We start from the raw sequence: 23,261 nt of genomic DNA on the forward strand, positions 1-23,261 counted from the left end.
GGGAGCAAAGACAGCAAACTCATCCTCCGGCACTGGCATCAATGGGATTCAAAAAGAAAAAAAAAACCCTTGAAAGAATGGAAGCAGAGAGCATTCCCCAGAGCAGAAAACCAGTCTTCAAGTAAGGCGAATAGAAGAAAAAAAAAAAATCACTCTGAAAACTTTACTGACGTTACAAGGGGAGTTTGCTGATGGTAGCCATGATTCAGAAGACACGGGAAAGGTTTGGGAAGCAGGGAAGAAGCGGAGGATGAAGAGTCTAATTGGACGATGTAAAGAGCGTGTGGGAGGAGACTGTGCGCAGTGATGAATGAGAAAACCTCTCATGAACAAGCGATAAGATATAGCCTCACACTAGCTAGTCCGGAGCTTCTTCAGAAAGGCTTCTGGGCTGCTTGTGAAACTTACAAGCAGCCATGCTCCAGCATGTTTCAACCAAGTAAGGCACTCTTCCAGACCCTACCAAAAGGAAAAGAAACCAAAACTCTGAGGTGTCAGAGTCAAGAAACAGAAGATGGACGGGGCACCACTTCTGCCATGCCCTGCATTAAGCAAAGAGGAAGATGTGCTCCTGGTCTGGGCATCCTGCCAGGAGAGGGGTGAGGCTGGGCAGCCACGTGACGCCATGGCACTACTGCTGCTGCGGCCCCATTTCCAGAGGACTCTCTTTCTCCACATGCAGGCCACTTAGAGCTGGGGTCAGACACTTGGTTCTTGGGCCCAAGGATGACCAAGATGCTGAGCAACCTAAGGCCCCTGTTCACGACCCCTGGGTTTTCCCCAGCTACAGAACCTTGGTGAGCTGCCTCTCAACTTCAGTTTGTGGTACCTGTGATGTCTGTGCCACGGCAGGACATCTCTGAGCCAGCCATTCTTAAGCCCCTGACTGCCTAATGCAACGATCAAAACCACTTTGCTTCTACTGGTTAACAGTTGGTCTGGGGGTTTTGCCCTTTGCTGTGGTTCCTTGAGTGAGATATGGCTTCTGACCCTGGGGCTGGGGGGATCAGGTCACAGAGCAGTTGTCACAGAAGGGGCCCAGGGCCTGGGCAGATGGCCAAGCAGCATCTAACACACAGTTTTATAACCTGAAATAGAGATTTCATTTATAAGTATGGTAGCAAAGATGAAGTTTATAAGGGAAAATAAAGATAGATATGAGTTCAGAAAAGTGTAGAGCCTCATAAATAAAAGGAAAATGGTGAGTACTTTAAAAATTGGTAATATCTGTGAAAGTCACTTAATAAGTAAAGAAATCTTTCAAATAGAACAATAAATAGGCCAAAAGGAAAACAGGCAAAGAGGACAAGAAGTCAAGACAGACTTTCAGACCATGTTGAATTCAAAAGCCAATTTGTCCACTAGCAGCTGTGTGGCTAAGGGAGATCACAAAACCTCTCTGAGCCTCCATTGCGCTGCCTACAAAATGAAGCGCTGTTAATAGGCTCCTTTCCTACCTCCCTGCTCCCCTTGACATAAACCTAACAGTTCTCAACAACAGAAAGTGGGAGGAGATTGTCCAGCTGTGCTGTGATATAATCGTGTCATTTCCCTGCTTACATTTCAAGACAGTGTCCTCTGCCTTCAGAGGACACTGAAGGTATTAAACACACACTCTTTTGAGTGACAGCAGGGCCCTTGAAGACTTACTAGCTGGCTTTCAGTCCAGCCTCATCTCTACCATCTCAGGAAGGTCCAGCAATAACAAAGTTCACGTCCCCTGAACACTTACTTCTCTTCAAAGCCATCAAGTGTTTGCACACGCTCCCGGACACACAGCGTTCTTACCTCCATTGGAACAAATATCTTGTATCTTGTCTGTACATTGGCCTCTAAATGCTATTTAAGAGCCAGGGCCAAGGTGTTTCTTTTTCTCGTCCTACCGCCCTTCTCAGGGCCCGATGGCGGCGGTGTGTCCATCGCGTGCATGCCTTTATCAAAGCTCTTGCCCACAGGGAACTCTACTCAGTGCTCTGTGGTGACCTCAATGGGAAGGAAACCCAAAACAGAGGGGATATATGTATACATATAACTGATTCACTTTGCTGTACAGTAAAAAAAAAAAAAAAAAAAAAAAAAAAAGGTTTTGCCATATTGCACTGAGAATATTTTGTTTTTAATTTTTATTGGGGTATAGTTGATTTATGTTAGTTATGTTTCACAAACTAAGGTTGTGTTTGTTTCAGGTGTACAGGACAGTGAATCTGTTATACATAAACATATACCCACTCTTTCTTAGATTCTTTTCCCAAATAGGCCATTACAGAATATTGAGTAGAGTTCCCTGTGCTGTACAGGAGGTCCTTATTCGTTATCTATTGTATATATAGTAGTGTGTATGTGTCAATCCCAATCTCCCAATTTATCCCTCCCCGCCCTTACCGCCCGTAACCATAAGTTTATTTTCTACTTCTGTAACTCTACTTCTGCTTTGTAGATAAGTTCATTTGCACTGCAATTATTGCGTGCATGTCTGTCTCCCCTACGTGACCAGACAGAAGACGGCTCCAGCATTTCCATTGCTGTCAACACAGAGTCCAGCTGAGCGATACACACACAGCCCCAACCCTGAGGGTCTGACAGCACGCACCAAAACAGTTGTCAGACTCACACGTACCCCCATGCACGCCAGCATGACTGTTCTTAGAGCTGTTTGGATTTTGTAATTATTAGCTATGATGATGACTAAAAGGGGAAAAATCCCCAAGGATGGAGTGAGAAGGAGGGGCAGGTCTGAGCTTCCCTCCCAGAAGCTTCTTCCTCCAGGCACTTCGTTTATGATAACATCTTAAGCATTTGGCTCATGTGACAGGTCAGCCTCCTCTTTCCTCGCGACCCTGAATGCCCTCCAGGACACTCCCTGCATTGTATCATGTACTCTGTTCTCTGTGAAAACAGCCTTGCTGAACATAAGGAATCGTCAGACAATTCTGACAGCTCTCACGGTCAGGCGCGCATTTACCATTAGACCTGCAGACCTTGTCATCTGCTCTGTCCTCCTGTTGGGGTCACATCCAATGATTCTGAGGTCAAGTTGGGGTGTATTTCCAGGCCACAGCTCAACGTTTTGCATAGTCGCGTAAGCAGAACAGACACAGCAACAATGAATCTTAACTCAGTGCCTCTAAACAGGAGATTGCAAAGTGGTGGCCCGAGTTGACGTGGTATAGCAGTGTATTAAAGCTATAAACCTGAATGCCCGTAAGGTGGACACCCCCCTTTCCACACCCCAAGCCCTAGCAGTCCCTCCCCTGGCCTTGCTCACCTATGAAACCTGCCAGGCCTTGAAGGTATGTGTGTCCATGAGGCCACCCACCCCACATACTGAATGAGCTCCAAACAAATATGGGGGCTGGGACTGAGGGTAGGTCTCTGATGCATCACGGTGGCTGCTTTGGCTGCTTTGAAAGGACACCTTTCCTCCGCACTGTCCCATTCTGTCCACTTTGAATGGTGGGGACCCCAGGGCCCAGAAGCCTAGGAAGACGTGAACCTCACTGTCATGGCGATTACAAGAGGGCGTGGCCTGAGAGCCCCATGCTGGTGAAGCTCTTCTCTGAAAAGCAAAAATTAATTTGAGGTGGGGTTGGAGTAGCAGCTTCTGCCAAACAAGGGAATCACAGAGTCCCAGCGAGACCCAGCAGCGGTTCTTATATTTTCACAGCAGCTGAGAATGGCTGTCGCAGCGAAGCCTGCTTCACCCCGCCTGCTATTTTTAGCCTCCTCTCTGCCATGCTGGCGAGGCCGTGCTGCCACATGGCAGGGAATGGGATCCATGTGTGCAGACTGGACCACTTCCAGCGGCCGAGTGTTCCCTTAAAAGGCATGAGAATGTCAAATCCGACGGCTACAGGGACAGGAGTGTGGACTCCAAGCGGACGGCGAATTTCCATCTCAGAGAGCTCTTTGGGGACCAGGAAACTAACAAGAGCCTGCGTGTCAGCATCCTTTCAGTGAAGACGGGTTTTCATTTTGAAACTGAAATCAGGATGAGAATTTGAGCTGATATATGTTGCATTCTGGTCGTCCAAGGAAAGACTGCCCCTGTGTGATTCATTTGTGGCAGGGACTTGAGAGCCGCTCATATAAATTCCCTTCAGACATTTACTACACAAATCAAAGCTGTTTGGCCATTTGGTTGGAGTTGGATGCTAAACAGACCCAGTCTCAGCTCAAGCCTTTCCCAGGGCAATTCCACAGAAGGAAACAGTTTTCTGAATATATTCTAATATAGAATAAAATGAACAGAATAAAGTAGAAGACAACAGAACAGAATTAGAATATATTCTAATTTAGGACCTTTATTCTGAATAGTATAAAGCATGCATAAGTTTTTGTTTCTGGAAATGATTAATACTTATTTTTATTATCCTGAAGTGTGTCGTATCATGAGTAGCATAAATTCCCTTGATGAAGTGGGAAATCTAACAAACTATTTATTGTATATAAATAAGGGCCAAACACTCTAACACCGAATCCCTCTTTTGCCTCACTAAAGTAGAGAAAAACAATGATGGAGAAATGTTTGAAGTCTTTTTTCACCTACTGTTTTCCAAGCATTGCCATGGGTCACGAGCATTAGGTCTGGTGCAGGGATGAGGTAAGGCCACCAGAAAAGTTCAGAAGGTGGGGAATTAGGCGTGGGGCACGGACCACTGACATCCACGTTGAGAGATGCAGCGAAGCAGCTGCCTTGCTGATACAGTTAAGTTGATAGTCATGACTTTTCCTGGACCACAGTGAGGGAACCACAATAGACAGGAAATGTCAGTAAGCACCATTAGTCCAAGTGCTTTGTTTCTGCTGTTCTATTTTGCTTTGGAAACTATCAGGAGTTAATTTAGAAGAATAAAGATTACGGCATTGGGTGAAGTACACACGGTTTGTTAAATGGCACATTGCTATGTCGTGGACACACACTCACAAACCTACACACGCACAGCAATGAATACATTCAGCCCCCATCCCCCTGACCAGAGCCCCACTGACCTTCACGTCATGGGCCTAAGGGAAGTGGGCTTGTTTGTCTGGGAGTAATGTCAGTCATCTTGCAAATGATTGGCTCAAGGAAGGCCACCTCAGCCAATTCTAAACATTGGAATTCGGGGGGTGGGAGCTGCTGGGAAACATGCTGTCACTCCCGAGAGAGCCACAGAAAGAGATGGTCTTCCTTTTCCTTTAAATATTGCCATGTCCAAGTGAGGGGACCATCTCATTACCAACCTGAGGGTGGAGCCCACACTGAAAATAGCACAGAGAGATGAAGAGCACCTGCTCTTTGATGACATCATTCAACCATCTAATTGACTGACCCAACAGCCCATGCTCTGGATTTCCTGTGAGGTGGGGATAAAAAATATCTTTATAGGCAAAGCTGATATGATGTGGGGATTCTATTCCTGGCTGCTGAGGCCACCTAATACGCATGTCAACATCTGCACGAATCTTCTCAAGATTTCCCCTGCCCTCATTTCAGCAGCATTCAACACAGCTGAACATGCTTATTTTCTTGAAATAGTTGCTTTTCATACTTTCCAAGATACCATATTCTCTCCTGGTTCTCTTCTATTTGTTCCAGATGTTCCTTCTCAGACTCTGCCTGGGCCCCTCTCCTCTGCTCACCATCTAACTGTCAGTGTGCTGAAAGGTCTATTCTAACCTCCTTTCCCTTCTCTATGTACACTCGCAAGCTGGGTTATCTCCTTTGGACCCGTGGCTTAGAATATCCTATGCTCTCCCGAAGTGCCAGCTTTATACCCTTAGCCCCAGTCACTGCCCTGAACTTCAACTTAACAAGGATCTAGAAGAACTAAAGAGCAAACAAACAGTGATGAATAACACACTTACTGAAATTAAAAATACTCTAGAAGGAATCAATAACAGAATAACTGAGGCAGAAGAATGGATAAGAGAGCTGGAAGATAAAATGGTGGATATAACTGCTAGGGAGCAGAATAAGAAAAAAGAATGAAAAGAATTGAGAACAGTCTCAGAGACCTCTGGGACAACATTAACTGCACCAACATTCGAATTATAGGGGTCCCAGAAGAAGAAGAGAAAAAGAAAAGGTCTGAGAAAATATTTGAAGAGATTATAGTCAAAAACCTCCCTAACATGGGAAAGGAAATAGTCAAGTCTAGGAAGCACAGAGAGTACCATACAGGATAAATCCAAAGAGAAACATGCCGAGACACATATTAATCAGACTATCAAAAATTAAATACAAAGAAAAAATATTAAAAACAGCAAGGGAAAAGCAACAAATAACATACAAGGGAATTGCCATAAGGTTAAAAGCTGATTTTTCAGTAGAAACCCTGCAAGCTAGAAGGGAGTGGCAGGACATATTTAAAGTGATGCAAGGGAAGAAACTACAACCAATATTATTCCACCCAGCAAGGATCTCATTCAGATTTGATGGAGATTACAACCATTACAGATAAGCAGAAGTTAAGAGAATTCAGCACCACCAAACCAGCTTTACAGCACATGCTAAAGGAACTTCTCTAGACAGGAAACACAAGAGAAGGAAAGACCTACAATAACAAACACAAACTAATTAAGAAAATGGTAATAGGAACATACATATCTATAATTACCTTAAATGTATTGGATTAAATGCTCCAACCAAAAGACATAGACTGGCTGAATGGACACAAAAACAAGACCCATACATATGCTGTCTACAAGAGACCCACTTCAGACCTAGGGACACACACAGACTGAAAGTGAGGGGATGGAAAAAGATATTCCATGCAAATGGAAATCAAAAGAAAGCTGGAGTAGCAATTCTCATATCAGACAAAATAGACTTTAAAGTAGGGCTTCCCTGGTGGTGCGGTGGTTGAGAGTCCACCTGCCAATGCAGGGGAAATGGGTTCGTGCCCTGGTCCAGGAAGATCCCACATGCCACGGAGTGGCTGGGCCCGTGAGCCATGGCCACTGAGCCTGCGCATCCAGAGCCTGTGCTCCACAATGGGAGAGGCCACAACAGTGAGAGGCCTGCGTACCGCAAAAATAAATAAATAAATAAATAAAATAAAGACTATTACAAGAGAAAAAGAAGGGCACTACATAATGATCAAGGGATCAATTCAAGAAGAAGATATAACAATTATAAATGTTTATGCACCCAACATAGGAGCACCTCCATATATAAGACAAATGCTAACAGCCATAAAATGGGAAATAAACAGTAACACAATAATAGTAGGGGACTTTAACACCCCACTTTCACCAATGGACAGATGATCCAAAATGAAAATAAATATGGAAACACAAGCCTAAAATGACACATTAAACAAGAGGGACGTATGATATTTATAGGACATTCCATCCAAAAACAACAGAATACACTTTCTTCTCAAGTGCTCATGGAACATTCCCCAGGATAGACCATATCTTGGGTCACAAATCAAACCTTGGTAAATTTAAGACAATTGAAATCATATCAAGAATCTTTTCCAGCCACAATGCTATCAGACTAGATATCAATTACAGGAAAAAAAACTGTAAAAAATACAAACACATGGAGTCTACACAATACGCTACTAAATAACCAAAAGATCACTGAAGAAATCAAAGAGGAAATCAAAAAATACCTAGGAACAAATGACAATGAAATCACGACGACCCAAAACCTATGGAAAGCAGCAAAAGCAGTTCTAAGAGGGAAGTTAATAGCAATACAATCCTACCTCAAGAAACAAGAAAAATCTCAAATAAACAACCTAACCTTGCACCTAAAGCAATTAGAGAAAAAAGAACAAAAGCACCCAAATGTCAGCAGAAGGAAAGAAATCATAAACATCAGAGCAGAAATAAATGAAAAAGAAATGAAGGAAGCAATAGCAGACATCAATAAAACTAAAAGCTTGTTCTTTGAGAAGATAAACAAAATTGATAAACCGTTAGCCAGACTCATCAAGAAAAAAAGGGAGAAGACTGAAATCAATAGAATTGAAATTCATTTCTAATAGAAATGAAAAAGGAGAAGTAACAACTGACACAGCGGTAGTACAAAGGATCATGAGAGATTACTACAAGCAGCTATATGCCAATAAAATGGACAACCAGGAAGAAATGGACAAATTCTTAGAAGAATTTGAACCAGGAGGAAATAGAAACTTTTCTTCTGAGACTGAACCAGGAAGAAATAGAAAATATAAACGGACCAATCATAAGCACTGAAATTGAAACTGTGATTTAAAATCTTCCAACAACAAAAATGCAGGACCAGATGGCTTCACAGGCAAACTCCATCAAACATTTAGAGAAGAGCTAACACCTATCCTTCTCAAACTCTTCCAAAATATAGCAGAGGGAAGAACACACCCAAATTCATTCTATGAGGCCACCATCACCCTGATACCAGACAAAGATGTCTCAAAAAAAGTAAACTACTGGCCAATGTCACTGATGAACATAGATGAAAAATCCTCAACAAAATACTAACAAACAGAATCCAACAGCACATTAAACGGATCATACACCATGATCAAGTGGGGTTTATCCCAGGAATGCAAGGATTCTTCAATATATGCAAATCAATCAATTTGATAAACCATATTAACAAACTGAAGGAAAAAAACATATGATTATCTCAATAGATGCAGACAAAGCTTTTGACAAAATTCAACACCTATTTATAACAAAAACCCTCCAGAAAGTAGCCATAGAGGGAACTTACTTCAGCATAATAAAGGCCTTATATGACAAACCCACAGCCAACATTGTTCTCAGTGGTGAAAAACTGAAACCATTTCCTCTAAGATCAGGAACAAGACAAGGTTGCCCACTCTCACCACTATTATTCACCATAGTTTTGGAAGTTTTAGCCACAGCAATCAGAGAAGAAAAATAAATAAAAAGAATCCATATCGGAAAAGAAGAAATAAAGCTGTCACTGTTTGCAGATGATATGATACTATACATAGAGAATCCTAAAAATGCAACCAGAAAACTACTAGAGCTAATCAATGAATTTGGTAAAGTAGCAGGATACAAAATTAATGCACAGAAATCTCTTGCATTCCTATACACTAATGGTGAAAAATCTGAAAGAGAAATCAAGGAAACACTCACATTTACCACTGCAACAAAAAGAATAAAATACCTAGGAATAAACCTACCTAAGGAGAAGAAAGACCTGTATGCAGAAAACTATAATACAATGATGAAAGGAATTAAAGATGATACAAACAGATGGAGAGACATACCATGTTCTTGGATTGGAAGAATCAGCATTGTGAAAGTGACTGTGCTACCCAAAGCAATCTACAGATTCAATGCAATCCCTATCAAACTACCAATGGCATTTTTCACAGAACTAGCATAAAAAATTTCACAATTTGTATGGAAACACAAAAGACCCTGAATAGCCAAAGCAATCTTGAGAACGAAAAACGGAGCTGGAGGAATCAGGCTCCCTGACTTCAGACTATACTACAAAGCTACAGTAATCAAGACAGTATGGTATGGTATGGTACTGGCACAAAAACAGAAAGATAGATCAATGGAACAGGATAGAAAGCCCAGAGATAAACCCATGCACATATGGTCACCTTATCTTTGATAAAGGAGGCAAGAATATACAATGGATAAAAGACAGCCTCTTCAATAAGTGGTGCTGGGAAAACTGGAAAGCTACATGTAAAAGAATGAAATTAGAACACTCCCTAACACCATACAACATAAACTCAAAATGGATTAAAGACCTAAATGTAAGGCCAGACAATATAAAACTCTTAGAGGAAAACATAAGCAGAACACCCTTTGACATAAATCACAGCAAGATCCTTTTTGACCCACCTCCTAGAGAAATGGAAATAAAAACAAAAATAAACAAATGGGACCTAATGAAACTTAAAAGCTTTTGCACAGCAAAGGAAGCCATAAACAAGATGAAAAGACAACCCTCAGAATGGGAGAAAATATTTTCAAATGAAGTAACTGACAAAGGGTTAATCTCCAAAATTTACAAGCACCTCATACAGCTCAGCATCAAAAAACAAACAACCGCATCCAAAATTGGGCAGAAGACCTAAATAGACATTTCTCCAGAGAAGATATACAGATTGCCACAAACACATGAAAGGATGCTCAGCATCACTAATCATTAAAGAAATGCAAATCAAAACTACACCGGTCAAAATGGCCATCATCAGAAAATCTACAAACAATAAATGCTGGAGAGGGTGTGGAGTAAAGGGAACCCTCTTGCACTGTTGGTGGGAATGTAAACTGATACAGCCACTATGGAGAACAGTATGGAGGTTCCTTAAAAAACTAAAAATAGAACTACCATACTGCCCAGTAATCCCACTACTGGGCATATACCCTGAGAAAACCTTAATTCAAAAAGAGTCATGTACCACAGTGCTCATTGCAGTACTATTTACAATAGCCAGGACATGGAAGCAACCTAAGTGTCCATCAACAGATGAATGGATAAAGAAGATGTGGCACATATATACAATGGAATATTACTCGGCCATAAAAAGGAATGAAACTGAGTTATTTGTACTGAGGTGGATGGACCTAGAGACTGTCATACAGAGTGAAGTCAGAAAGGAAAAATAAATACCATATGCTAACACATATATATGGAATCTAAAAAAAAAAAAAAAGTGGTTCTGAAGAACCTAGGGGCAGGACAGGAATAAAGACACAGACGTAAAGAATGGGCTTGAGGACACAGGGAGGGGGAAGGGTAAGCTGGGACGAAGTAAGAGAGTGGCATGGACTTATATATACTACCAAAAGTAACATAGATAGCTACTGGGAACCAGCCACATAGCACAGGGAGATGGGCTGGGTGTTTTGTGACCACCTAGAGGGGTGGGATAGGGAGGGTGGGAGGGAGATGCAAGAGGGAGGAGATATGGGTATATATGTATATGTATAGCTGATTCAGTTTGTTATAAAGCAGAAACTAGCACACCATTGTAAAGCAATTATACTCCAATAAAGATGTTTTAAAAAAAAATTATTTGAACTAATAAATAAATAGACTTTTTTTTTCCCTCGAATATATAGAGGCTCCACCAGTTTTTTCATATTGTCTCACTATTTCTTTGTCTAACCTTTCCTGGAAAATTTGTGCAGACACTGGAACTTCTGTATTCCTCTTGAATTCAAACATGCTTGGCTGGTTTTCTCTGCAGCTCCCCGAATCCCTTCCACTAGGTGACTTTTTGTACCAGTAGCCTGAAGGTTTTCATAGACACCTCTTATTTAAGGCAGGAAAATCATATGTACTTTCCAGGTTGAGTCTTGCTTGGAAAGTGTCACCCTTATGCACAGAGTCCCTTTCTTCTTTGTTTCCCATTACCCTCTACCAGGTGTCTTTGGGCTGGAGCGACTGGGTTTTTAAACACTCCTTCTTCAGTGTTTCACTCTCAGGCAATTCTGTGCCCACCACGTGAGTCGCAGAATCAGGAATAGTGCGGAAAGGGATCTCTGAACTTGTTCATGCTGGGCCTCAGGACCTCTGAAGGACTGTCCGATTCTGAAGTCCTGACTCCAAACAAACAGGAAGACCCCCTGGGAATCCGATGGCACTAAGAATAGCACTTCAGCTCCAGGGAGAGACAGGAGGCACACGCGGCATCAAAGGTCAGAACCCTGAACTAAAATCGGAGAAGGAGCAGACCCCTGGGCAGCCCCTGGACCGGGGCCTAGCAGCTCAGCACCGTCAGCAGACCCCAATTTCCCCGGAAGCCACACCCAGAAGGCGGGACTCCGAGAACCTGATCAACAGCCAGGTCCAACTGGAAACGTGACAACGAGGGAACTTTGGCAGTGAAATCTGAACCATTCCCTAAAAATGAATCACCGTGGGGGAGAAATCTCAAACTGATCTTGAGGATTCAGGATATTGGCTTCCTACAGAAAGACTGGTGCCCATTCACACTCCTTGTGATTTTTTTAAAATTATGTAGAAAGTTGTAAAGGGGGTGGGAGTGGGGGGGAGGAGTAGAAGGCATTTATATTCACAGATCCAGCAAAGCTGACGAAAGGATCGAAATGTGCTAATAGTACAGTCCAAACAGATGTCTCAATGACCTGGCCTCGGAGAACCAGGCACAAGCCCAGAATGGCTAGCTTTTCTAAGTCCTCCCCTGAGCAGCTCCGGATAATGAAAACGAGATGGGAAAACTGTCGTTAAAGGAAAAGGAAAGGAGAGAGGGACTTTCTGCCCGCTGAGAGTTTCAGAAGGTCTTAGAAAGGGACTGGGTAGGGCGTGCTTTGTGCTGGAAGAAGATACGGAGCTTGAGATGAGATCCAACTTCCAGGGAAACAGCCCCTGGGGAATGACAGCGAGGATCCCGCAGGAACCAGTACACCTTTGGGAGCTCAGGGAGTGCTTCTGGGTCATGGTAACTTTCTCACATACAGCCTCCATTAGGTCGGAACTGGGTGAACTGGAACACTCTGACCCTCTGTTTCATCATCTAAAGAACTAGTATAGTGACTGCTACCAGACAGCACTGCCTGAGATAATGTGGGTGACAACTGCTACTGGGTAGAGGTAAATTGTGTTAAGATTACACCATCTTCTAGAACAGCCCAAAAACTCAGTGCATTACCCGAGTAGAAGTTTAGTTTTGCTCACAAAATTCAAAACAGGTGTTCTTTCCTGGCAAGCCACCTCCGTGCACACAGCCCGGCTGGAAGCTGTCCAAGGTTGCCCCATAAAGCACTGGGTGGACCCTCGGGTCAGGGCCAGGCTACAGCACAGGCAAGGATGTGGAGACCGTGGCACCGTCTGACAAAGAACAGGCCTCAGAAAGAGGTCCACAGCTGTCTCAGGCCAGGAGTGCAGGTCAGACCACGCTTTGGTGAACACAGCGTCAGCACAGATGATCTAACATCTGTTTGGTTCTAGTTCCTTTGTGGAAATAATGTGTAAAACACGGTACACAGACATTACCTCAATTCTTGCACATTTTAGACCAAAATGTACCCAGAGTCCACACTTCATTTCCTCTGCTTTTGCTCTGGTCTTGGTCACCATCGCGTCTCACCTGAATTTCTTCCATGGCCTCACCACCGATGTTACCACCCCATCACTGGTGTCATCACCTCATTGCTCTGAGGTCTTGTCCACACAGAGCAGCTAGTGGATCCTGTAGAGTTCAAGGACGTTCCTGTCGGTCCCTTGATGGAGCTGCTGAATGATGGCTCCACGTCACTGAATAAAAGCCGGTAGATCGACCCAGGCCACCAGTGGCCCCTGGGCCCCTTCCCTCACTTGACAGAACCCAGCCCAGGGCCTTCTCCTCCATCTGAGGAACACGCTGCTGTAGGGGTCCCATCTGCCCTGAGCTCTCTCCTCAGTTACCTCCTTGACTCACCATCTTCAGGTGTTTCTCAGAGTCTCCTTCTCAGCGAGGCCCACGGTGATCGCACAACTGAAACATGGTGGCTGCCCCAGCACAGCACTGCCTGCCCCTTACCCCACCTTCCCTGCCCCAGAGCCTCGTCACTTCCTGCAAAAGCACTTCTACCATGTGCTTCTTCTTCATGGCCCTTGCATTCTCTCTGTCTCCCACCAGCAGAATGTAAGCCCCTCGGGGGCAGGGACCCTGTCTGGTTTGTTCAACACTTTATCCTAAAAGCCCAGAGGAATACATACAATGTGCTCAGGTGTCAAATGAATTAGTGTAACCATCTGTCTCCATTGAACAAGGCAGAATTATGTGGAAATGGGATCTTAGTGTGAGATGCAAAATCAGCCTGATTTTCCAGGGGTGGAATGAACCCATTAATGACTCTTCCACTCTATTTTATAAATAACATTGGGGTAAAATGCAACTTCAAGATTAGGGCCTAGACATTGGGAAGGGTAAGTGCTGTAGCTGGGTAGGGGACATGTCTGGTGGCCATGGGGTTTCTAGGACCCTCCCTCCAGTGGTGTCTGATTCTGCACATCTGAGCATCCCTGGATGTGGATGTAAGCTGGGGCCACAGGTGATGTGTGTGCCCTCAAGCTCTCCTAAAGTCCACGTTTTCTCTTCCTGGGGACCACCACATGCCTAATTGCACAAAGGCAGAGTAAGAAACCGAGGGAATTGGAAAGGCGGCTGCGGTTATTTTTCTCCTCAGCTCTTCCCACGTCTTCATACTTTATAGATGCATTTGTGTTGTCTGGTTCCCCCAGTAGGTCAGTTCCAGCGGAACTGCATTTCCAGTGCCTAGACCTGGATCTAGCACATGACACATGTTCAGTAAACACTTGTGGAACAAAGGAATGAAGGAAGGATGAGTGGTTACGTACATCCACACAACACAGATTCTAAAACAATTTAAATTTATGAATAGTGCAATTCGTATATAAAAATATGTTCAAGTTGAAAATAACTGTTTGATAAGGGTAATACACAGGTTTCTTTTAGAAACAAATTTAAGTGTAGGAACATTTAAAGAACACTTAAATTGCCACGCCAGAAACAACCACTGCTTAAATTTTGTTGTATTTGCTTTTGTTGTTTTCCTTCACAAAAGGGAAATACAGGTGTGTGCGTGTGCACATATATATGAAACTATCATATTAAATATACAGATTTCTATCTTTTTAACATCATATCATATATATCAACTGATTAATGGCATCGACCATTTACCAGCAACATGATGTAATTTTTAATTAAATTTTATTGGAGTATAATTGCTTTACAATTTTGTGTTAGTTTCTGCTGTACAACAAAGTGAATCAGCTATCTGTATACATATATCCCCTCTTTTTTAGTTTTCCTTCCCATTTAGGTCACCACCGAGCACTGAGCAGAGTTCCCTGTGCTATACAGTAGGTTCTCATTAGTTATCAATTTAATACATAGTAGTGTATATATATATCAATCACATTAATGGCTATGTTTTTCTTTTGTTGGTGAAGCAGGATGTATGTAAGCATCCTTTTCTTGTTGGCCATTCTGATGATCTCACATTCACTTTTGTCATTGCAAATAAAGCCATATCCTTAAACATAAATTTTTGTGCATCTCCGATTGTTTCCTTAGGATAAATTTACTGGGAGAAAAGTCATGATAACTTTAAATGCTGTTCACTCGCACGCATTGCTGGATGGGGCTAAGGGACTGATGGCCATCACGAGCGTGGTGAGGGTTCTGTGCATGTATTCATTTGTCAAAACTCATCAAGCAGCACACAGAAGTGGATGCGTTTTATTGTAAGTAATGTTGAATTTTTGTTTTTAATGTGATGGGGTGAACCGATCCCACGTGAACAGTGCAGGAAGAAAGATGCCCACCATTCCACCCTCTCTCGGGCTTTGGTTTTCCCAGTCGAAGTGCCCCCACCGAGGGGAAGACCTGAAAACTGCTGTAAGGACGGAGGGAATTTTAAGCAGCAGGGGGAAGGAAGAGGAGGGGAGACTTGAGGTCGCTGTTGGTCAGAGGAACTTTGGGGCTGAGAGAGCTTGTTAAAGGGTGTGTGTGAAGCCAAACCATGAACATGTGATGAGCTTTCTCCCTCATCCCCTCGAGGAGACTTCAGTCACTAACGTGTGGTGAGGCAGACTCACACACACTAGTGGGGTGCCTTGGGGTGCCGAGGCTCACTTCTAGGAAATCGAGGGGCAGAGGAGGAAAAGCAGTGTTCAGCCTGCACTAGAGATCTGGGGCTCAGAGCTCTCCACTCATCAAGTTCCTACAAGAGGCTGGTGGTGGGTGCCTGGTGGGTCCTGTTTTCCCAGAGTTGACGGCTAAGGGCCCCAGCTTAGAGCACAGTAGCCAGTCACTAATGAGGTAAAACAGGGCCAAGGGAGAGGTGGTGGGGGCCTTTCGAGAGCAACAAAGCGCTTATGAAGAGGCCACCCTCTTCCCTTACTCCCTGCGGCATCAGGAAGGGGTGTCCACTGGACCCTGTCCCTGAAGACAAAGAACCACTCAAAAGTTGGAGATGATGGTCTGAATCATTCCTTCCCACCACCACCAAGTCAGGGGCTGGAGACCAGCTCTCAACTGACCATGTTCCTGACCCCTGAACCCGCAGGACCCCGACCCCTGGTCTAGTGGAAAGACGGATGTGGCAGTTGATGTGGTAAGGTCATGAGCCTTTCCTATGGATTAAGTGACCCGAGAAGGTGGCTGGACTTGAGCCAACTGGCCTACACTGCTCTCCAAGGGGATGCTCTCCTGCACAAAGACCCCAGCACCGAGGGTTGTGAAGAGGACGACCCCCAGTAAGGGGCTGTGAGGGGCGGAAGAGGTTCACAAAACTGCCAGGCTAGGGCCCCTCAGCTTCCGCCAGAGAACCGACATACACCCCGAGAGAGTCAGCACGGGACCCTACCACAGAAAGAAGTCAAGGAGAGAACAGAAGCCAACAGAAAGTCAGCTCCAAGTTCACCTATGGAGCCTGGGAAGGAGCTCCAGCCCAGAACTCCACAGGCTTGGGGAGAAAAAGGAAGGTGGGAGGGAACAAGCCATGGGCTTCTCCAATCTAATCATCCAGTACCTGTGCTGGTCTACAGGGAAAAGGGTCTGCACAGCATCCGTCCTTACAGCAGTTTTCAGGTCTTCCCCTCGGTGGGGGCACTTCGACTGGGAAAACCACAGCCCGAGAGAGGGTAGAATGGTGGGCATCTTTCTTCCTGCACTGTTCACGTGGGATCGGTTCACCCCATCACATTAAAAACAAAAATTCAGCATCTGGGATTTAAGTTTTGAAATAAATAGGACCCAGCCTGAAGATCCAGTAGTGATGGTTTCAATAACCAATGCCAGTGAGGAAGTGGCAGCATTCAACTGAAATCTCTTAACTACAGCTGCTACCTTGTTGTTAACAGTGGATCGACAGATCAGAGTTGGGAACTGGTATTGGAAACCCTAAAACTGTGTTATGGGTTGAATTGTGTCCCCCACGAAAAAGATGTGCTGAAGTCTTAACCCCCAGGACCTCAGGATGTGACCTTATTTGGAAATAGGGTCATTGCAGATATAGTTAGATAAGATGAGGTTATACCAGAGCAGGGTGGATCCCTAATCCAGTTTGACCGGTGTCCTTATAAGAAGATGACCATGTGAAAACAGGCAGAGATTGGACTCAGATGCCTGTAAGTCAGGGAATCACGAGAAAGTAGGAAGAAGCAAGGAAGGACTGCCCTACAGGTTTCCGAGGCAGCATGGCACTGCCAACACCTTGATTTTGGACTTCCAGCCGCCTGAGCTGTGAGAGAATACATTTCTATTGTTTTAAGTCACCTGGATTGTGGCACTTGGTTATGGCAGTCCCAGGACAAATGCACACAGACTGTCCCATCCACTACACCAGTGAAGCTGCCTTTCCCAATCCCCCTGCAAATGTTTCTCTGCTCCAGTGGAATGGGATGCACTTGGCTTGACTACCCACAGCCTGAGGGGAGGCACGCAGGCCTGTTTCTGTGGAAGGGGGCTGCTCCTGTGGGGCTGGAGAGAAAAATCTCTAAGAAAGTCATAGAAGAAACATTTCCCACTCAGGCTGAGTACCTGTTTGAAAGGGATTCATGGCCATCACGGGGCTCTTGGTAGTTCCATTGGCTTGGCCTCACGCTAAAAAGGGGGCCCTTCAAAGGTGGGGAGGCAGTCAGCATGGCCTAGAGGGCAGACGTGGTCCAGGGGCCCCCTGACTGTAAGAGCTTCTCAGGAGTCCTCAAAGCCATGCAATCTACCCCGGGCTACCCTGATATTCAACCAGGCTCTCTCCATCCCGACAAGGTGCCCAACGTCTTGGACTGTGAAGTGCTGAGTCCTCCCCCAGATTCCTGCAGATTCCAGCAGAGGGGTCCTTTGCCCACAGCATCTTCCTTCCATCTCTGCCTTTGGCTGCATTGTCTGACACACCGACTCAGGGACAAAGCTCAGTTCTTCCTCCAATTGCTATGCAGATGTGCTCATTTTGAGCGCATTTGTGAATTTAGAAATTGCACCCAAAGATCTGGGTGGAAATCACAAGGAGTGGTCTCTGTAACTTCCCAGCCTCTCCCCACCCATCTCCATGGCTCTACACACCCTCTCTCTCCTCTTCCCTACCTCTGACCAATAGATTAACTGACAGATCCTTCCCCATCTTACATAAAACAGTTCTGTCCACACCCAAGGTCCCTAGAGCTCGGCCGGAAGCACTTGTCAGAGTAGATGTGTTTTATCAAACAAATTCACTTTCCTTCCCAAGTGGAGTTCAGGTACCACCTAAATATGTATTTATTTGTTTCTTGTGTTATTTCTGAAGACAGGAGCAAAAGGGTCTTTAAAGAAAAAAGAAAATTTATGCTTCATCTTTGAGACTCCAGAAAGGGGACTGGGGATTCCTGGGCCAGTGACATCCCACCTCTCAGCCACTGTAGGCAGGAGCAAAGGGGACCCCCAGGAAACAATTATCTTAAAGGGGCAGGGAAGGAGGCCACATCTCTGGGACACAGCTAGAAGATAAAGGAGAGCATGAAAGCCAGCCTGGTTCTTAAGACTAGGAAGACTCCAGGGGCCTTAAGCAAGGAACGTGACCCACCCGGCCATGGAGAGCTGGATCCACCGGGTTTCCCACTGTCGATAGAGCGCCCTTGCCCCTTCGCTGGAAATCAAAGGGTGGTACCCAAGACTGGGGGCTTGAACGGGCTCCAATTCCCCTGTCCTGGGGTGATTCTGATAACAGGTGCTAGGGAAACGACACAGCCAAGAACACCAAACCCACACCACTTTCAATATACTTTATTAAAAAGTTTCTTTGTATAAATTTCCTAAAAATTTTAAAATTAAAATTAACACCCCCCCCAAAAAAAAAGCAACACAGACACAACATTAGAGGAATGCCAAAAAAATCTCTATTATGACTTTCTTTACATCCTTTAATTAACGCATTGGTCCCACAACAGTGTACAAAGATTAGGGGATTTTGCTTCCCTCTAGCTAGGTTGTTTGTTAGAAGCTCTAGAAAAAGGAAATTCGCTCAAAATCTAATCCAGGAAATTGGGGGGGAAATGGAAAAGTTAGACTCTTGTTTTTTCTCCATACACAGGCTTTCCATCTAAAGTCATGCTTAATTAAGAGGGGAAAAAAATGAACCAAGCAGAAGTATATAGAGTAGCTGTGAAATTGGGGGTTATTTTCTAATCTTACACTTGCCTATAACAGGCATAACGTGAAACTCCAGAGGGAATTTGAATTTATAGGAATGTTCACATAAACACCAGCAGTGGATAACTATTACACAACGTTCAAAGTATACAATGTAATTGCCCGGAGACAAAGAGGGTTGACTCCACAGACACATTTAGCACCATATTGATAGGTCATGCAGCAGACGTTTCCTCCCAAGTTCGAGTGTAAATCAAAGCATGAAATGGTACAGTGCAAGGGAATCTATACCCAGAGCTTCTACAAAGACGACTGGCGATGGCGGACTCCTTCTTCTTCAAGAGGTATGTGTCACTGGTCAGCCGCGCTTAGGTCCCAATCGCAGCAATGACTCCGGGCTTGATGAGCACTGAGCATGGATGGCGGGGGCAGCGGGTGAGGGTGGAAAGGAAGAGGAGGGGGAAAGTCACATTACTGACCCAAAAGGACACTGTATTTCTCATGAAAATATCCATGGCCTCTGGCTTTCATCACCAATCTCACTTTTCAGTTCATTTCCTTCAGTGGCTCCCCTGGAGCTTCTTGGCCTGGGGTTTGGGGCTTTCTGTGCCATCTGAGCCCTTTCTCTCTCCTGGCATCACCTGCCTGGCCTTTAAGCAAACCCAGCGCTCCCATTCCGCACCAGCCCCAGAATCTCTGTGCAGCTGTTCTGATTTTATTACCAATCACGCTGCCCAGCATAATGGAGATATCGCATGGCCTGGCAGTCCACATTATCATTTAGAGGAAGCAAGATTATTTAAAGTTGAATAGACTATATAGCAGTTATTATTAATTGTTCATTATATTATTTTCCTAATAACCATGTCTGTTACAGTATTTTATGAATAACAGAAACTTAGTAATATTTCTGAAGGGTAAGGAGTGGTCCACCGTATGTTTCCTCATCGGCAAAAATACAAGTATGCAAGTATGTTTTTAGGAAACCATAATAACTCAGAAAATTAACCCCGTGTGTTTTATTTGTACACTTTCCTCATCTGAAAATCCAATTTATCTTCTTTTTCAAATCTATCATCATTATTATCATTCAAATATCTTTAAAAGGTGAATTATTGGCCTGGATCCCTTACCTGCAAAAACCACCAACACAAAAGAAGAATCACTTACCAGGAGGGCAAACCTTTTCACATTCATCCTGCGAATCAAATCTGTTTTCATTTCCACCACAGCCTCCGTACCAGAATCTGGCGCAGCTTTCAGTAACGGAATCATAGTACCATTTTAATATAAAGTCCCTGCAAGTTCCTTCTTCTTTTGGCAACTTACATATATCTTGAAGAACAAGATGGGGAAAGAGGATTAATGAGAACGTGTAAGTTACTGTGCTCCCAGCGTGAGGGGCTGAAGCTCTAATCACAGTGCTGTCAGAGAGAGAAAACAGAAGAGTTTCCAGAGGAAAACTTCCTTTACCTCCCCAGTCTTCAGTTTCCTCACTGTCAAGTGGACATAATAATCACCTACAGATCTGAGAGCAATAAATACAATCTTATCGATGAAAGGACTTCGTAAACTACACTTGGAATCCCAAATGTTGGCAATTATTATTGGATGATTTCAGATTAAATGAACTGTGTTTTCCCCTTTCCAATCACTGGGTCACTTAGTCTCCGGTTCTTTCAATGCTCAACCCCTGGAGAAGAAACCTAATTTTAAAACCTTGGAGTTTTCTACTCCTTGCAAAATAACAATTAAGTTCTGTCAGAATGCCATTCAAAAACAAGACTCTCCATTTCACTACAAGCCGGGTAGATTAAAAACAAAAGTCAAAGTGCAAAAAGAAAATCCTTTATGAATATGTGTGTAGGGACTTCCCTGGAGGCACAGTGGTCAAGAATCCACCTGCCAATGCAGGGGACATGGGTTTGAGCCCTGGTCTGGGAAGATCCCACATGCCATGGAGCAACTAAGCCCGTGCGCCACAACTACTGAGCCTGCACTGTAGAGCCCGCAAGCCACAGCTACTGAGCCCACGTTTCACAACTACTGAAGCCCGAGTGCCTAGAGCCCGCGCACCACAGTGAAGAGTAGCCCTCGCTTGTCGCAACTAGAGAAAGCCCACACACAGCAACAAAGACCCAATGCAGCCAAAAGTAAATAAATAAATAAAATTTTTAAATGTGTGTATATGCACACATGTGTTGTGTCTGTGTGTGTGTAGCTACTACCTTTGTGACCAGTCAAATTTAACAAGCCAAAAGAAGAGCTAACACTGATGCAAAATTCACAGAAGCAAAAATGTCACATTGCAAAGCTATTCCGAAGACAGCATTCTTTTTCCAGTTAAGGAAGTTTATGTTTTAAATGCATGCTTCTGATGCAGTCCAGCTGCAGAGTAAAAGCTACATTCTCCACCACGCCTGGAAAAAAAGAAAACTTTACAGTTCACACACAGTAAAACTTCTGTTTACAGTGTTTTCTGGCAAACTCTACATCTGGCTGGAAAAGAGAAACATTAATATCAACTGTTATCTGAAAGTTTGAAAAACGTAAAACAAACCCCTGGAGTGGACAATGTTACATGTTTATGTGCGTAACTAACACCCGTGAATCACCGGCCCTCCCCACACAGGGCTGACATTTCCAGGGGCCTTTTCCCCAGCTCCATGGATGGCAGGGGTGGTAGGCATCTTCAGGGATGGTGGGTAACAAGAAGTAAAAGGAAAATCTAGGTCTTCAGGTAGAAAACCAAAGCTCAGGTCGAAAACCAAAGCTCAGGTCAAGCATAATGGACCAGACTCCCAGGAACAGGATTCAGGCTCAGAATTGGTCTAAGACGCTACCTGGTGACTCTGGGGAGGCTGTCATCCCCGCCCCCAGGAGGAAAGTGACCCCACACCTACAGCATCTCTGAGTTGCAGACACTTTCAGAGGCCCAGAAGGCCAGCAGTGCTACCAAGAGCTTTTGAAGACCCAAATGAGGCCAGGATAAAATGATGACAACTTACAAAAACAACTTGCTTCCTCTCAGATGTGCCAACGCTAGAGGAGAAGGCCTGGTTTGAAGGAATGAGGGGACTGAGCCAGGCAAGATCGTTCAAGCACCAACACACATCCCTTGTTTACCGGTGGGTCCCCTGTTAGCATGGGAACTTGGCCAAATGGTCGCCTCATCCCCTCCCCTTTCTTCCCCAGAGCATCCCCCAGTGGCCCAGGTTGGTTCCACTTTGTTCCAAGTGCACCCAGTCCTGGCCATCTGTGTTTAGCTCTTCAGGTCCTACTCCCCTGTGCTCTTCTGAAGCAACAGAAGTCTTCCCAGACCCAAGGACACCCAGCCTGGAGGCAGCCCAGCAGCAGGACACTGCTCCCTGACCAACTGGCTTTTCCAATTTCCCTTGAGTTTCACCTTCAGTCTGTGGTACCAAACTACAGCTCTTGCATTCTACATCCTTTATTCCAGCAGGAGTCACTGCCAAGACCTTTAAGGTTTACTAATGGAATATGAGGATGCTACTACTCTGGACACGTAAATTCTTGGAGAACCAAGAGAAATATGTTAATGTGGGCCTCAACTTTATACAAAGACAAGAGCCTGGGGTTCTCCATTTTTAAAGCATGAAAATGGGAGGCTTTCTGTTCTTAAGAAGAGAAAGTTTTAAACTCCCGTCATTTGATCTCTGAGACCCACGCAGGCTGGACTCACCCAAGCTATGTCTGCATATGCTAGAACAATGGTGTCAAAGTCTACAACATTGAAGTGTCCTAGGGTCCAAAGAAGGATGGTTGGCTCTCACTGAGTTTTTCCCTAGAACAAGTCTTTGGACATGACAGCTATTTATGTTTCCCTCCAGAAAGAGTTTTCCCCTTGGGGCCCAGCCCTGGGGGAACCTGGGGTCCTTGATCCAAGAGAAGTGTCTGGCTACACATTCATTGATTTTTCTCCTCCTTATACTGAGAACCCAACCAGAGCCTAAGAGACCATGGGGAGTGAGAATTATCACCAACCTTTCCTGATTCACTTTTGCCTAGAATAACAATGTAAATAAGTTTCATTTTATTTTTTTCAATTTTTTTATAAGTTTCAGTTTAGGGCTTCCCTGGTGGCGCAGTGGTTAAGAACCTGCCTGCCAACGCAGGGGACACTGGTTCGAGCCCTGCTCCAGGAAGATCCCATATGCCGCGGAG

At 44.5% G+C, this 23,261-nt stretch overlaps 1 protein-coding gene across 3 annotated transcripts in view; it reads right to left on the reverse strand.

Annotated features, from left to right (window-relative positions):
* Window positions 1-19,444: 19,444 nt before the first annotated feature.
* The window catches only part of COL6A3 (collagen type VI alpha 3 chain), a 68,737-nt gene continuing 64,920 nt past the window's right edge, over window positions 19,445-23,261 (reverse strand). For all 3 annotated transcript variants that reach the window (XM_065881017.1, XM_065881016.1, XM_065881015.1), the window contains 2 exons: window positions 20,247-20,411; window positions 19,445-19,485 (listed from right to left, as the gene is read on the reverse strand). In XM_065881017.1, coding sequence (XP_065737089.1) covers window positions 19,445-19,485; window positions 20,247-20,411 — 206 coding nt within the window. The remainder of the gene's footprint in view (window positions 19,486-20,246; window positions 20,412-23,261) is intronic.

Source organism: Phocoena phocoena, chromosome 7 (genome assembly GCF_963924675.1).
Source record: "Phocoena phocoena chromosome 7, mPhoPho1.1, whole genome shotgun sequence".
Taxonomy (NCBI): Eukaryota; Metazoa; Chordata; class Mammalia; order Artiodactyla; family Phocoenidae; genus Phocoena; species Phocoena phocoena.